General features: G+C 51.6%; 2 protein-coding genes across 2 annotated transcripts in view; both read right to left on the bottom strand.

Annotated features, from left to right (window-relative positions):
• LOC133349375 (sperm flagellar protein 2-like) overlaps positions 1-3735 on the bottom strand; it is a 43103-nt gene extending 39368 nt beyond the window's left edge. Inside the window, exons 1-3 of the mRNA XM_061562753.1 lie at positions 3370-3735; positions 2096-2198; positions 1201-1453 (exon numbers count right to left, since the gene is read on the bottom strand). Coding sequence (XP_061418737.1) covers positions 1201-1453; positions 2096-2198; positions 3370-3427 — 414 coding nt within the window. The 5' untranslated portion in view covers positions 3428-3735. The remainder of the gene's footprint in view (positions 1-1200; positions 1454-2095; positions 2199-3369) is intronic.
• Positions 3736-7275: 3540 nt separating this feature from the next.
• On the bottom strand, positions 7276-14838 carry LOC133349899 (thioredoxin domain-containing protein 12-like). Its single transcript, XM_061563753.1, has 7 exons — positions 14010-14838; positions 11760-11823; positions 11231-11283; positions 10261-10334; positions 9469-9532; positions 9091-9171; positions 7276-7867 (listed from the first exon to the last, which is right to left on the bottom strand). Exons 1-7 carry the CDS (start codon positions 14323-14325, stop codon positions 7818-7820), a joined length of 702 nt encoding a protein of 233 aa, XP_061419737.1. The 5' UTR covers positions 14326-14838; the 3' UTR covers positions 7276-7817.
• Positions 14839-15086: the final 248 nt, after the last annotated feature.

Here is a 15086-nt window from a genome sequence, read left to right as displayed (position 1 = left end):
GCGGTGCCTCGGCGCGACTGGCCGATGGCATCGCCTGTCGCGGCAGCGATGACGCATCCTTCGGCTGCGATGACGCTGCAGCCCCGGCGACGGCGATGTCGGAGCCGATGTCTAAGCTGGCCACGCCCCGAACAGCCGCGGCGTCCATGGCGGGTTCTCCTCGCCCTGCGGTGGACCACCAACCCCCAACCGCGTAATGCCTTCCAGTGTGGCGGCAGCGGCATAAAGTAGCTCCGCCAGCCGTTCGTGAGCCAGTCGTAGTGCATCTGGCTGCGGCCCCTCTCCATGCTGACGTCCCGGTGAGAAGGCGCCAGGCTCCGGCTGCACCCCATCTTGTTGCTCTGTCTCGGGCTCGGCGATTTCCGCGGCGTCCTCCTCTCGTGGTACCCTGGTCCGAGCTGTATGGCGCGTTTCCATTTTTACCACTTCTGACGCCAGATGAAGTACCCGTCGAGGACGCTTGACAACGGAGTTGAGGCACACGTATATTTATTTAACAAGTTGCCAGTACAGGACAGCACTAGAGGGGGTAGCGGCCCCCTCACCCGTATAACTCAGGGAATACCCCTAGCTATCCATAGCCTATCCCCTGAGTCCTCCACTAAAGAGCTAGGGGAGGCTGTCTGGCCCGACACTGGTAATCGGGCTACGGTACCCGGAGTCCCAGAGCACTGGCTCTGGTTCACGGGACCACGCCGCTGGCTCGAGCCTGATCCCGTGGGGCCCTGATAAGGGCGGCGATCAGGGGGAGTCCAGGGCTCTAGCTACGACGTCTTCCGACTTCTTAGCTTAACTATAACATAACTGACTAAGCCCATATAACGACCCCTTTTTATACCCAACCCTCCTTGAGGGGTGGGGCCCCGGGGGATCGTAACGCCGAACCAGCCCCCCCCCAGGGTGTCTGGCTCGGACGTCGCAGAGGGCATCTCCCTGTGCACACACGTAGCCCCGCCCACTGTGTTTCTTTCCCATAGGCTGCCATGCATAACGGCCCTCTCTCTAACATCCCTACAAATGTATGGCCGATGGAATGTGTCGAGAGACAAATATGGGAAGAAGGCGTACTGTCAACATTGATTTTGACCTATTGTCAGAATTACAATCAAAAATGCATTAATCCTGCAGGAATCCGATGAGCTATGACGCTTTCTCTCACGGATGTCCAGTTGTAATCTCTCCCTCTACCACTTCGCTCACCTGCTGGTACATCTCGGTGCCCAGCGCGTGAAGGCGAGCGGGCGCCGGCGGCTGCATTGCCTGCAGGGCGGCCCCCGTGAGGCCAGCGCGCCGCATGCGCTGCAGGGCCACGTGGAGCTGGTAGAGGAGGCGCGTGGCCACGCCGGGCTCGGCGCGCATCAGGCCGCGCGCCACCTTCGTGTCGAACGCCACACCGAGCAGCCGCAGCGGCGCCTCCACGCGGGTGAAGTTGTTGAGCTTCGCCTCGGCTGTGCTGCAAGAGATGGAGACGCACAGACGATGGCGTCAAGAATCAATGTGCGTTTAAGAGTATTTGGCTGCTATACGTTATATACATTTCCATATGACAAGCCTCCTACGCATTTCACAAGTAGTACTAATCCCATATCTGCATTTCCCATAAATATGCTAAATTCCTCTTGATATGCAAATTCTTTTGTGAAGACGCTCTTCCCCCTCCAACCCAGCTTAAATATACGCTCCAAGCCTGGGGTGTTTCATTCAGACGCTGTCTTCCCGACAGACCTGTTCTTCACCTGAGGACGGCTGCTTGCGTTGCGGCCGAAACGTCGTGAGAATTATTCTGTTTTATTCTTATTATTTTATTATTTCCCTTCTACGTGACTTTACCGAAAGAACCAAGAAGACAAGCCACTTCATCGAGCAATCATTTGTGGCCAGGCCGCTTCTGAAAAAGAGCTATATAGCTCAGTGTGACTTATCTGGTAAAATAAAAATAGTTCAGTAGTTTCGTAAGATATTGTTCCGCTTGTTTAACCCAGGTGAGCTTCACTTTAGTCTCAATACGCGAAGGTTCCACAGTATGGGGGCGATCTTGCTATGTGTAATCGTATTTGAGTAACTTTCAGATAATTTTTCAGCATTGATGACACACCTTGCTTTCGAGAAGGCTGAGAAGTCATCCTGCAGTTTGTAACGGTGGAGAATCTCCCCGATTATAAACCCACTTGCCAGCTCCTGTGATATTGTCTGGGGCTCTGTAACAAATGGAAACACGTTACATAAAATTCCCAATCACTTTGTCATACACCCACTAACCCACAACTCACTCAATCACCTTGTCCACCTACTCACACACCAATTCACTCACCTTAATTCACTTACATTCCCACTCACCCACCTGTTCACCTGGTCATTCACTCACCCTTCCACCCATACATTCACTCTCCCACCGACCCATTCGTTCACTCACGTGCACTGTCATCTACCCACTAACCCACATACTCACTCGTTCCCTTATCCACCTACTCACACACCAACTCACTCACCCCTTTCACTTACATGCCCACTCACCCACCTGTTCACCCACTCACTCACTCACCCGTCCACCCATACGCTTCCCACCCACCCATTCGCTCACTCACGTGCTCACCCATAAACTCGCTTACTCACCTACCTCACCCGTCTCCTCACCCCTCACCCCGTCTCCTCACCACGTCTCCTCACCCCTCACCCTCACCCTCCACCCCTCACCCCGTCTCCTCACCCCTCACCCCGTCTCCTCATCACGTCTCCTCACCCCTCACCACGTCTCCTCACCCCTCACCACGTCCCCTCACACTGTCCCCTCACCACGTCTCCTCACCCCTCACCTCTCACCACGTCTCCTCACCCCTCACCCCGTCTCCTCACCCCTCACCACGTCTCCTCACCCCTCACCCCGTCTCCTCACCCCTCATCACGTCTCCTCACCCCTCACCCTCACCCCTCATCCTCACCCTCACCACGTCTCCTCACCCCTCACCACGTCTCCTCACCCCTCACCCCGTCTCCTCACCCCTCATCCTCACCCCTCACCCTCACCACGTCTCCTCACCCCTCACCACGTCTCCTCACCCCTCACCCCGTCTCCTCACCCCTCATCCTCACCCCTCACCCTCACCACGTCTCCTCACCCCTCACCACGTCTCCTCACCCCTCACCCCGTCTCCTCACCCCTCATCCTCACCCCTCACCCTCACCACGTCTCCTCACCCCTCACCACGTCTCCTCACCCTCACCACGTCTCCTCACCCCGTCTCCTCACCCCTCATCCTCACCCCTCACCCTCACCACGTCTCCTCACCCCTCACCCCTGACCCTCACCCTTGACCCTCACCCTCACCCTGACCCTCACCCTCACCCCTCACCCTGACCCCTGACCCTCACCAAGGCGTCGCGACAGCTGCAGCTCCTCGTTGAGCCACCTGCACAGCAGCTCCGTCATCTCACCGCGCCGAACGTCGCCGTCGGCTCTCTCGCGCCGTCGCTTGCGTCCCTGTTAACGTCGGTCGACGTCGTTTGCTGACGCCGTTGTTGTCGTTGTTGTTGTTTGTTTGTTGTTTGTTTGTTGTTTGTTTGTTGTCAACAACGCGCGGTGCCGGCGGCGCGAGGCCTCAACGGGAGTGGTGAGGCCTGAGACGCGTCACCATGGCGACGGCGGCCACGCACCACGTGACCGCGGTCACAGGTTTATTTTTAAATTCTTTGGTTCTTTCGGTAAAGTCACGTAGAAGGGAAATAATAAAATAAAATAATAAAAATATAAAACAAAAAAATTCTCACGACGTTTCGACTGCAGCATAAGCAATCAGCGTCAGGTGTGAAATCCACAGCAAGAAAATTTGGATTTAAAATGTGGATTTCACACCTGATGATGATTGCTTGTGTTGCAGTCGAAACGTCGTGAGAATTTTTATTGTTTTATATTTATGTTATTTTATTATTTCCCTTCTAAGTGACTTTACCGAAAGAACCAAGAATATGAATCCCTGCAGTCACGAAAGCTTTAAATCGAGGTTTATTTTTGTTTAAATTTAACAACCTCCAGAACGGCTCAATGAACAGTAGTTATTTACCGGTCTGTCCTCTGTCCTCTTCAAGTGAGCACTCACGACAACAACAACAACAACCGTCATTCGACGCGGTTATTGTTGTTGTTGTGACGTCACCATGGCGCTCGTGCCAAGCTAGGTGCCAGGCTAGGTGCACGTGGAGTGTAGAAGGCTCGCTCGCTGACAGAAGGTCACGGGACAGACCCAGCAGGTGCCATGGGTTGGCTGACTGAGATGACCACTGGTAGATGCACCACCAGCTGTACCCCCCTGCTGTGCCAGGCTAGGTGCAGGAGGTCTCGGAACAGACCCTGCAGGTGCCATGGGTTGGCTGACTGAGATGACCGGTAGATGCACCACCAGCTGTACCTCCCTACTGTGCCAGGCTAGGTGCAGGAGATCTTGGGATAGACCCAGCAGGTGCCATGGGTTGGCTGACTGAGATGACCGGTAGATGCACCACCAGCTGTACCCCCCTACTGTGCCAGGCTAGGTGCAGGAGATCTTGGGACAGACCCTGTAGGTGCCATGGGTTGACTGAGATGACCGGTAGATGCACCACCAGCTGTACCCCCTACTGTGCCAGGCTAGGTGAAGGAGCTCTCGGGACAGACCCAGCAGGTGCCATGGGTTGACTGAGATGACCGGTAGATGCACCACCAGCTGTACCCCCATACTGTGCCAGGCTAGGTGCAGGAGATCTTGGGATAGACCCAGCAGGTGCCATGGGTTGGCCGACTGAGATGCCCGGTAGATGCACCACCAGCTGTACCCTCCTACTGTGCCAGGCTAGGTGCAGGAGATCTTGGGACAGACCCAGCAGGTGCCATGGGTTGGCTGACTGAGATGACCGGTAGATGCACCACCAGCTGTACCTTCCTACTGTGCCAGGCTAGGTGCAGGAGATCTTGGGATAGACCCAGCAGGTGCCATGGGTTGGCCGACTGAGATGCCCGGTAGATGCACCACCAGCTGTACCCTCCTACTGTGCCAGGCTAGGTGCAGGAGATCTTGGGACAGACCCAGCAGGTGCCATGGGTTGGCTGACTGAGATGACCGGTAGATGCACCACCAGCTGTACCTCCCTACTGTGCCAGGCTAGGTGCAGGAGATCTTGGGATAGACCCAGCAGGTGCCATGGGTTGGCTGACTGAGATGACCGGTAGATGCACCACCAGCTGTACCCCCTACTGTGCCAGGCTAGGTGCAGGAGATCTTGGGACAGACCCTGCAGGTGCAATGGGTTGGCTGACTGAGATGACCACTGGTAGATGCACCACCAGCTGTTACCCCCTACTGTGCCAGGCTAGGTGCAGGAGATATTGGGACAGACCCAGCAGGTGCCATGGGTTGGCCGACTGAGATGACCGGTAGATGCACCACCAGCTGTACCCACCACCGTGCCACTTGGCTGCGTTTTATCCACCCAGCGCTCCGCTCGTTGTTGTGAGCGTCGCTCCTCTGCCCTCCGTTGTTTCTGAAGGGCGACTGCCTCCAACTGCCCAGTAGCAGCAGCGTCCTTCACGAGCCTCCTCCTCCACAGAGGCCGATCTTGACACCCCTGCTACCGGTCATTGGAGAGTCCAATAATATCCACATTCTCCTGTGCCACGTCAGCCTATCTCTTCTCTAGCCCGTTACCGTGCCCGTTTAGCCCCCTGGATCCGGTCAAACAGAAGCTGCTTGGGCTTGGGGTGGCTGAGCACCATGACCCAGCCAACGCAGCCTCGCCTGCCGAAGGAGTTCACCGATGGGACTGTGTCCAGATCTTTCATTGATTTTCGAGCTCCTCATACAATCAATCCGACCGAGTTAAACCCATGGTGAATCGTAAGCAGGCCATACTGAAAGTTTCAAACCGGCGCAAATGTGGCCATAGCAAAGAACCCTCGAACCCCCCATATAGCCTTAACACAGTTGGGGGGAAGTGCTGTTCGCGAGCACCTATTAAGGCCGGCACGGCCCATAATGGGATGGGTGGCCAGCACGACGCCCGGATGATTTCGTCTTCCCGATGCTGATATGATAACTATACGGTCCATAGTTTTTGGTTGCATAACCGTAATCCCAGCAGTGTGGATTGCCTTTAATTTTCCATTCACGAACGAGATGACATTTCAATTTATTTATTTAAAGAATGCGAATTCCCTAAGCCAAGCCGTTGCTTCCCATCCAGCTGCGTTGAGGGCGAGTTGACCTCCACTGAGCTTGTGGATTGGGCAGACTTCTAGGATGTGGTACACGATTTTCTCCACCCCGCAGGCTCATAGGGGGCTTTGCTCTTATATCCAATCACTGGAGGCTTGGAAATAATACAATAATAAAAATTACACATAATAAAATAATTCTCACAAAGTTTCGGCCACAACGCAAGCAGCCGTCAGGTGGAGATCAGGTCTGTCGAGAAAATAGTCTGTCTTCTCGACAGACCTGTTCTCCACCTGAGGACGGCTGCTTGCGTTGTGGCCGAAACGTCGTGAGAATTATTTTATTATGTTTTATTTTTATTATTTCCATTTTACGTGACTTTACCGAAAGAACCAAGAAGATGAGTCCTGAACCTGTTGAGAGCCGTGACCAGTCACAGTATTTTTTTTTAAAGTTAGTCCGTTTTTTTTTCATAATCTTAATTTCTTATTCATTTTAACATAATACACCTTTGGAACACACGGGGAAAAACCCCCACCACCGCATCCTCGATTGTTGCAACAGCTGTATATAACTGCGACTGTGCCACTGTGGTCATCCAGCAACGTATAACGAGGCAATGCCCCCAATTCACAAATACGAAGGAGACATCACAGCGATGAAACACTCCGCGACTCCTGACAGCGGTTATCTGGCTTGACCCACCGGAATGTGAAATTGTAGTCGTTGCTCTGCATTTACATCAGCCGTATGAAGGAAGAAGACTTCACCATTACAGTATTATTATCATCATCATTGTCATGTGTGTGCATTATATAAGGCAAGTGGCTCTTAACCTGGGGTGTTACGCACACCCTGAGGACACGAGATGCTCTTTCTGGCGGTGCGAGACATGGCAAGATTTTGTTGAGAAGGTAAATAATCGAAAACAAATTCAGCACGGGCACGTAAGTCACAACTTACTTTGTTTCATTAAACCTCCTACGTATTTATTGACATAATACATTTTTAACGATCCAGAACCAAAGGGGTGCAAGGCTGCAGTAAAGTCTAAGGACCACTGGTGTATCAGGAGACACACGAAGGACGAACATTGCATTTTGGTTGTATGTTTTTAATTTGCACGTTCCTTTGTACAGTGAATGGTCTATGGTGTTGTGGCCGCTGTCGTCGTGATTATCGATCGCGATGTGCAACCACTTTGCGCGGCGCTTCTTGGTTTAACAACGCGAGTGAGTGAGGAGGAGGTGCGCCGTTGAAATTCCACGTTACCATGACGGTTTTCTTTATTTACAGATCCTCTGCACAGCTCAGCACACACACACACACGTGTGTAGGTAGGCAAGCAGAGCTTTACCCCAGTAAACCTGACCAACATTGAGCGCAATCGTTGGACACAACAACTGGTTTTGACTACGTGCCAAAAATAACGTTAGCCCAACGTTGTCGAGCGTGTTCGTTGAGTTAGTGTGGCGTGCTTGAGGTGTGAACGTATCGAGACAGAGAGACGTGCGGCGATTCTGGTGATGGCTTCGCAACAAAGTAGGCAGCAGGGCAGCTGTCACGGTGGTATCACGTGGAGACGACGGTGGTCCGATGATGATGATGATGGTGATGTTGGTTGTGGTGTAGTCACTACAGCTCACGGTAGGCCAACTCTTTCGCCTTGTCCATGGATTCCTCAACTGCGTTCAAGAGAGGGCAAAACGTTACATTATAAACGAGACGACGGCGACGATTACAATTATAATGCTGTTGATATTATCCTTGTTATTTTTGTATTGTTATGACGTTTGTTTACCCACAAAAGCCTCAGCAAGATATTAATAACCTCGCGTGGTATAGAGGAGGTTGTGGGTTCGATCCCGACCCTGACGCCTGTATATTTGGAGTTTGCGTGTCTCTCTCTCTCACTGTGGTAACATGGATTTTTGTCCGGGTCCTCCAGAGTTTGCATGCTCTCTCCCCGTAGTCACGTGGAATTTTCCCTCCACATTTAAGAAACATGCGTTTAATAGTATCTTAAACGGATGCTATACATTTCTACATGATAAGCCAATTCTTTGAGCTGCACCTCAACCATGGCAACCAATTGATCACTTTTCGATTTAAAGCTTTCGTGACTGCAGAGATTCATATTCTTGGTTCTTTCGGTAAAGTCACGTAGAAGGAAAATAAAATAAAAATCTCACGACGTTTCGATTGCAACACAAGCAATCATCATCAGGTGTGAAAACCACAGCAAGAACATTTGACGATGGCTTGTGTTGCAATCGAAACGTCGTGAGAATTTTATTGTGTTATGTTAATTATTTTATTATTTCCCTTCTACGTGACTTTACCGAAAGAACCAAGAATACAATTTATCACTGCTGATATTAAGTGCAGGCACAGTAGAGTGAAAACATTACACAGCGTCAGCATAGGCCACTGCTGAGCACACATGTGGAACAGTTGATGGTCCATACATTCGTGAACATGGTTTGGTAGAGAGCACGAGGACAAGTGGATGATTACACAGCCTGACTTCACCTGTGCAGCTGCAAAGAGTGTAAAACGCCACAATAATTCGCGAAGTTCTGCAAGGTTTAGTCATTGCCACCCGTGCAAAACTCGTGCTCTGTAAACAACGAGCAACTTTATTCCCGGAGTCAAGGATGTAATGTGTGGAAACAGAAAGGGACGGGAAACAGGGAAGAGAGAAGAGAAAGAATAAGAAATAAGAGGAAAAGGATGGAAACATGGGAGAAAAGGGCCAGGGGAGATGAGGATCAGGGGCGGGGAGGAGAAGGAAGGGATTCAGCGTCGGGGTGACCGCACAGAAGTCACATGGTTTACAGGAGGCTTGGGCTGATTATAGACAGACGAGAGCAAAGCAGCAAAACGGTTCACTTGACAAAATACTTACTTTGTTTGCTCAGAGAGTAGTAATACTTGTACTGATGGGCACTCTTGTTGTAGACCTCTTTCATCACCTGCCCATTTGGATCTGCACAGAGAACGTACCACTTGAGCCTTTCTTCCATCATGATGATAGAAAAATTAAATTCAACCTTTAACGTGGCGCACAGTATTCACTCGCTCTCCAAAGCAGAGGATGGCTCAGAGGCGCGAGGAACTGCAGACAAGCAGGAAGGTAGCCACGTGGTGAGCCGGTGCCAACAGTTACCCAAGCAGGGAGTGCAACGGGTAGTGCAGCAGGGCATTCATAAGGTAGTGCACAAAATGTGCAGCAGGGGTGCAGCAGCAGAATGTGCAGAATTTTACACCGGCACACATAACTCACGGAGAAACAAGATGCGCGGGGCGTAGTGTCCGTCCAACGCAAATTGGTCTCCTTTGGGGTCCTCCTGCCCAGCACGCACACGCACACGCGTACACAACCCGTTAAATTTATTCCACTTGAGGACCCGGACCAGGATGCTCTTTCACGCGAGAGCTGAGCTGCTGTTAAAACACCTGGCAATGCCGGATGTCGTCTCCAGAAAACCATCGTCCAAAAAAAGTGTCAACATTTTGCTCGGGCCTTTCAACATTCCTCATCCTCCGGGTTTGTCCTGAAAAACCAAAACCAGCCGGCTGATTCGCCCATCAGCTGGCAACTTGATTGGTTCTGTCGTTGGGTGGTGGAGGGTTATAGTTAAACATTATACCGGCACGATGGTCTGACCCAAACATTATTTTTTATGAATCAGCCACTTTCAGGATTGAACTCGCCTTCAGAGTGTGCCGACTCAACTTCTGGCCTCGTTATCAAACGTCAGACGATCTCAAACGCCACCGCTGCCACTGTCCGGCTGATTGACAACAGCAGCGGTGGTGGTTACGCTGCACGTGGCTTGTAATCCAGCATTTGTGGAGGCAGCAGCGAGGTTTGGTGGCTAGCAAACAAAGAGTAAAACTCTTTTTGAGTGTCGATCATGTACCATAGCCTGACTTGCCAGGAGAAGGCCGTGCAGTATAAGTGCGGGATAATCTTCATCTGTTCCAACTCCCTTCTTGCGTGACTTACAGGAGGCTAGAGCTGGTTTAGATACAGATGATGATAATGATGGTGGTGATTATGTGTGCGACGCACCTCTGTCTGAACCATCACAAAGTCCCCGCTCATTCGATAAATCTTCGTGCTCCCGGAAATCTGAGGCTTCAAATCTGGAGACGAAAACAAAAACAACAACAACACAGGTCATGCGGGGTACATACGGCAGTAACGGCCTGGACACACATGGCAGTAATGGACTGGATAGAGTCACGCGAGCGATGCTCACCGTGTCATCGTTTTGTGTCGCGTTAAGAAATAAATGTCTATGGCAATGAGCGGATCACGGCTACGACTTTTTGAAAAACCGAGAAACGAAAGCAGCTGCCACGGCGGTGGGGTAACGGTCATCAGCGTGCTAGGACTTGCAACCTGAAAGTCGCCGGTTTGATTCCATCTCCGGGTGCGGCAGTTGAAAGTAATGGACAAGGGACTTAATTTCCCCCGATCTCTGTCCACCCAGCGTTATAAATGAGAATCACCACAGTTAGCCAATCGGCAGGTTGCACGTGGTGGTAAGATATAGGGTGGGTACGCCCACCTCTTTCAAGACGTGTGGTCCGCGTGGAAGAGTAGGCCGAATACCTGACATACAGCTCGCTCGAGGAGTGGAGGCCCCTTCCGCGAGCAGTGGCATGAGCAGGCAATCGCAGGGCTGCGCCTGCGCATTTTATTCACCCGCACCGCTGTGGCGTCTGTACGTTCGCGAGTGCCAATCAGCGGACTCTTCACTAAAATTCCACCGACTTAATGAGTAGATATTTAAAACTTGTAATGTGCCGCTGGAGTCTTTGCTCGCTCTCAGAGGTGCGAGGAGGAAACACAGACGAGCAGGAAAGAGCCACCGGTCAGCCGGTGCTACCGACAATTACCCATGCTCTGCAATCCTCTGGATACGAAGATGTTACCTGCTAACTAGTGAGCGTTAATACACGTGGGATGAAACCTGAGCACCAGGAGAAACCCTACCACCGAGTACCGTGTCAGGACGCGAGGCATGGGGATTTACCCTGGCAGCGGGGACACCAATCCTTGTGCAGAACGAGCATGAGCGGCTTTCCACTGCCACAGAACAACACAGAGAGCATGTTAATGAATACGCTTGCTTACTCAGGAAAGCCTCACTCTTTGTCCAGAGGGTCCTGCCAGATTATTGTGGGCAGTAGGGGGGGAGGGGGGAGATGTCGCTGCTGCTGTGCGATCCCAATTGGGTGATTTACAGGCGGTTCAGCATTGGGTTGTGGTTTGTCTAATACCACCGGTCTATACTGTACGGTTGTGTTAGCTATGGAGACCCACCTTACTTGGCGCCGACAAGTGAGGTGGTTCTCCGATTAGCTCGGTTGGTGAACTTACGGTGTGCGTAGGAAGTTCAACATACAGCGCAGCAAATCACAACAGCTTTACTGGCCTCTCCTGCATGTCTGAGAGGACCTGGAGCCGGGCTCGGCGACTGGATATCTGTGAAAAAAGAGCTTTGCATCTCATCGGATTCCTCCAGTACGAACAAATATTCTGATTTTAGCCGCACGCAGTACCTGGCCTTGGCTTTCTCCAGACCCATCTCCAGCGTGGGCACCCAGTCGATGTGTTCCCCAAACCCTGCACGCAACGAACAGAACCGAACAAATGGACATTCATTGACCGCCCCCACTCCCGTAGGACATGAAGTTACCGTCAACGCGGTTTCATCGCTCGCGATACGACGATGCGAGATGGATCGATACAGAATCCGATGAGCTATAAAGTTATACTCTTGGTTCTTTCGGTAAAGTCACGTAGGTATAAAATAAAATAGATCACGACGTTTCGGATGCAACACAAGCGTCCGTCGTCAGGTGGGAAAGTGATGACGGACGCTTTTGTTGCGCCCGAAACGTCGTGATCTATTTTATTTTACCGAAAGAACCAAAGAGTATGGATTCCTGCAGTCACGAAAGCTTCAAATCAGCCATAAAGCTCTTTGTCACAGATGTCCAGCGTGGGGCACGGGGTCAGAAGGTTACAACAAACCATACAAAAACACGATAGGAGTGCAAAGTATAGGAAAGGAAAACAAATTACTTCAAAAATACATACAAATAAAACTCTTTTTTTTCTCTCGCCAGGTAACGCCCAACGAGGTATAAACTTATTTTACAGAAACGACCTGGCCCTAAATGACAGCTCAACGAAGTGGCTTATCACGTGGAAATATACAGCAGCCAAATAGTCTTAAACAATCAAAACAAGGAGTATAGTGATGGCAGTTTCCCGTGAATAATTGGCAGCGGAGGGTTTGTCCAATAAACGAACGGCTGTTGACTTCGCCACAAAATTGGTGCCGGTTGTTATCGACCCAGGTGGAGGATTTAACACAGCTGTCAACCCCTTATCAGTGCCCCCTACCTTATTACAGACCAATTCAGACATTGTTGGTCACCCCGTGCCCCTTATAAAGCTCAACGTTCATCCTACAAAGTCCCATCACGAGGGAGAAACTCAAACAAATAGACAATCACCACTACTACACTCACCACTAGTACACTCACCAATACATACCTGTCAACCCCTTATCAGTGCCCTACATTACAGATCAATTAAGACCTTATTGGTCACCCCGTGCCACTTATAAATCTCAACGTTCATCCTACAAAGTCCCATCACGAACGATAAACACAAACAGACACATTTTTTATGTCCGGATTGAAACGGCTGTACGCTGTATGGACCTGAAAACTCAATTCCCTGTACAAGAAGACGGGGTAGACCGTACGGGTTCACAGTTCATGAGTTAATAATAGGCCGAATCAACCCCCCAAACCACTCGACTACCACTGAGTCACCTGTACCACTGACTTTACACCTTGACGTTAGATACTATCAGCGTTGATGTTATCAGTCGCTGAACTCTTTGACGGAGCATTGCAAGGTGTAAATTGGCCTATATTTGGGCCGCAATGAAACAAGGGGGCTTTGTTAATGAGGCGGATATCGTAGGGGTACCCAACCGCCGTTGAATTACTCCAGTACAGGGCTGCATCCTTTTCCACTGTAGACCAAACCCGGACAACATCTCTCTCAGTCAGCCTTGGTCAATCGAATCAAATCCTGCCACCACCACCCGAACAGAGACGTCCAATGCCTGGGACTCTCCGGGTTCAACCTGGACAGGTAGCAACCCCATTAGACGGGATGAGTGGACGAGTTTACTCAGTGACTGGGAGAATGAGTTGATGATTGCGTTAAGTCAGTGGTAGTGTAGCCACCTTTTCCACCGTAGATCAAACCCGCATTCATCACTCCGTCAGCCACGGTCGATACAAACTGCGCGGTAGTCTGTGATCAAGTTCAACGACTGCAATACCAAATCTCTCGGTTGCCAATCGACATCCTGCCACCTGAACACAGATGCCAATTACCAGGCTATTTAGCTCTGAACCCCGGGTCAAACCCTGGACAGCTGGCGACCCCTACTCTAATATCCGCCCACGAAGCGGCATTTGGCTGGCCATCAAACAAAGACGGTGGTCACCGCATCACGTGCTTTCAGATGCACTCCTGCGGCCGTCTGGAACGCTCTTTCTTCCGATATTAGGAAGCCGCCGGGACAACGCACTTTTAAATAATCTCGATTGACAAACTCATTTCTTTAGAACTGCCTTTTGCGTTTGAGTTTGTTGACCTTCCCCGGCACCTCCGATGAGCACGGTTGGCTACGTACGGTGGTGCGAAAGAAGTTCACCGTGCGCACATACAAACCACATCTGTGACACCCCCTAAGAGTCCCCGGTGGTGCTGTTACTCACCATCTCCCTTGGACCTCTTCTTGCGTGCCTCGCTGGCAGCCAGCAGGCCGAGTAGGAGGAAGAGCAGCACTGTCCCGCGCATGGCTTTGGTTGATGGGGTTGTCGCGGAGGAGTCCGTGGTTGTAGTCTCGGCTGTAACAGCCTGTGAGGGGGGCGGTGGGGGGCACGCGGGGCCGTGCGCGGGAGCGGTTATAAAGTGAGCGGGAGGGCCCTTGTCGCCTGGGTCTATCCGGCCCGGGAGTGCGGCCGGCCGGCCCTTGTCACGGCCGCGAAGGAGGTCTCGAGGGCCCTTGTGGACAAAGTACACGTAAGGCATTAGAGAAGACGCACCCAAACGATCAATAGAGAGAAAACATTTTACAAAAGTAAAGGACAACTTTACCTCGGTGATCTCGTCAAGGAGTGTAAACCATCATCACGTGAACTCCGGTCCAGCCTCGCAGAGGCAGCTTTTGGCTGACCATCGAACAAAGACGGTCACCGGGTCACGCGCTTTCAGATGCGCTTCTGCGGCCGTCTGGAACGTTTTTCCTTCCGATATTAAGAAGCCACTGGCGCTATGCACGTTTAAATCATCTAGATTGAAAACGCATTTCTTTAGAACTGCTTTAAGTGTTTACTTTGTCCTTCCCCGCACCTCCGATGAGTGCGGTTCACTTTGTACGGTGCGAAAGCAGTTAAACACAAATACACTCAGATACTACAGCGACTTCTACGTAGGATGTCGGTAGTTTGTATCACGAGTGTTGTTCGGCACGCTGGCACACCACGACCGGCGATTCGCTCCACGTGCCAGGAGCTTGTGTAGTTCAGTTCCTGAAAGAAGCTCCCGGTATGTGGAGCGAAACGTCAGACACCGTGCCGAACATCACGATGCGGTACAACCGCCGAACGCGCGCAGCGGTCGCCGTACACCTCCGCGGTGCGGTTTTCGGGCCGTTGCGCGCGACGTCGGACGTTTGTCTCCGAAAGCCACTGCGAGATTTTTGTCGCTCGCCGAGTCGTGGAGCGAAACGTCGGACATCACGGTGAACGACGCCTCGGCGCAACGCGAAACCGCATCGAAAGAGCAATCGG

This window comes from Lethenteron reissneri, chromosome 4, assembly GCF_015708825.2.
Source record: "Lethenteron reissneri isolate LAM-NWPU_2019-01 chromosome 4, ASM1570882v1, whole genome shotgun sequence".
Classification (NCBI taxonomy): Eukaryota; Metazoa; Chordata; class Hyperoartia; order Petromyzontiformes; family Petromyzontidae; genus Lethenteron; species Lethenteron reissneri.
This window is presented reverse-complemented; position numbering and strand designations above follow the sequence as displayed.

Bases quoted from the DNA above. Each gene is read 5' to 3' on its own strand.
- LOC133349899 (XM_061563753.1), bottom strand. From the start codon at position 14,325: ATGCCTTACGTGTACTTTGTCCACAAGGGCCCTCGAGACCTCCTTCGC. The intron at 11,284-11,759 runs GTACTGCGTGCG...GTTCTGTGGCAG, and splicing joins CTGGAGAAAGCCAAGGCCAG to TGGAAAGCCGCTCATGCTCG. The intron at 9,533-10,260 runs GTGCGTCGCACA...CGTGCTGGGCAG, and splicing joins TTGTGATGGTTCAGACAGAG to GAGGACCCCAAAGGAGACCA.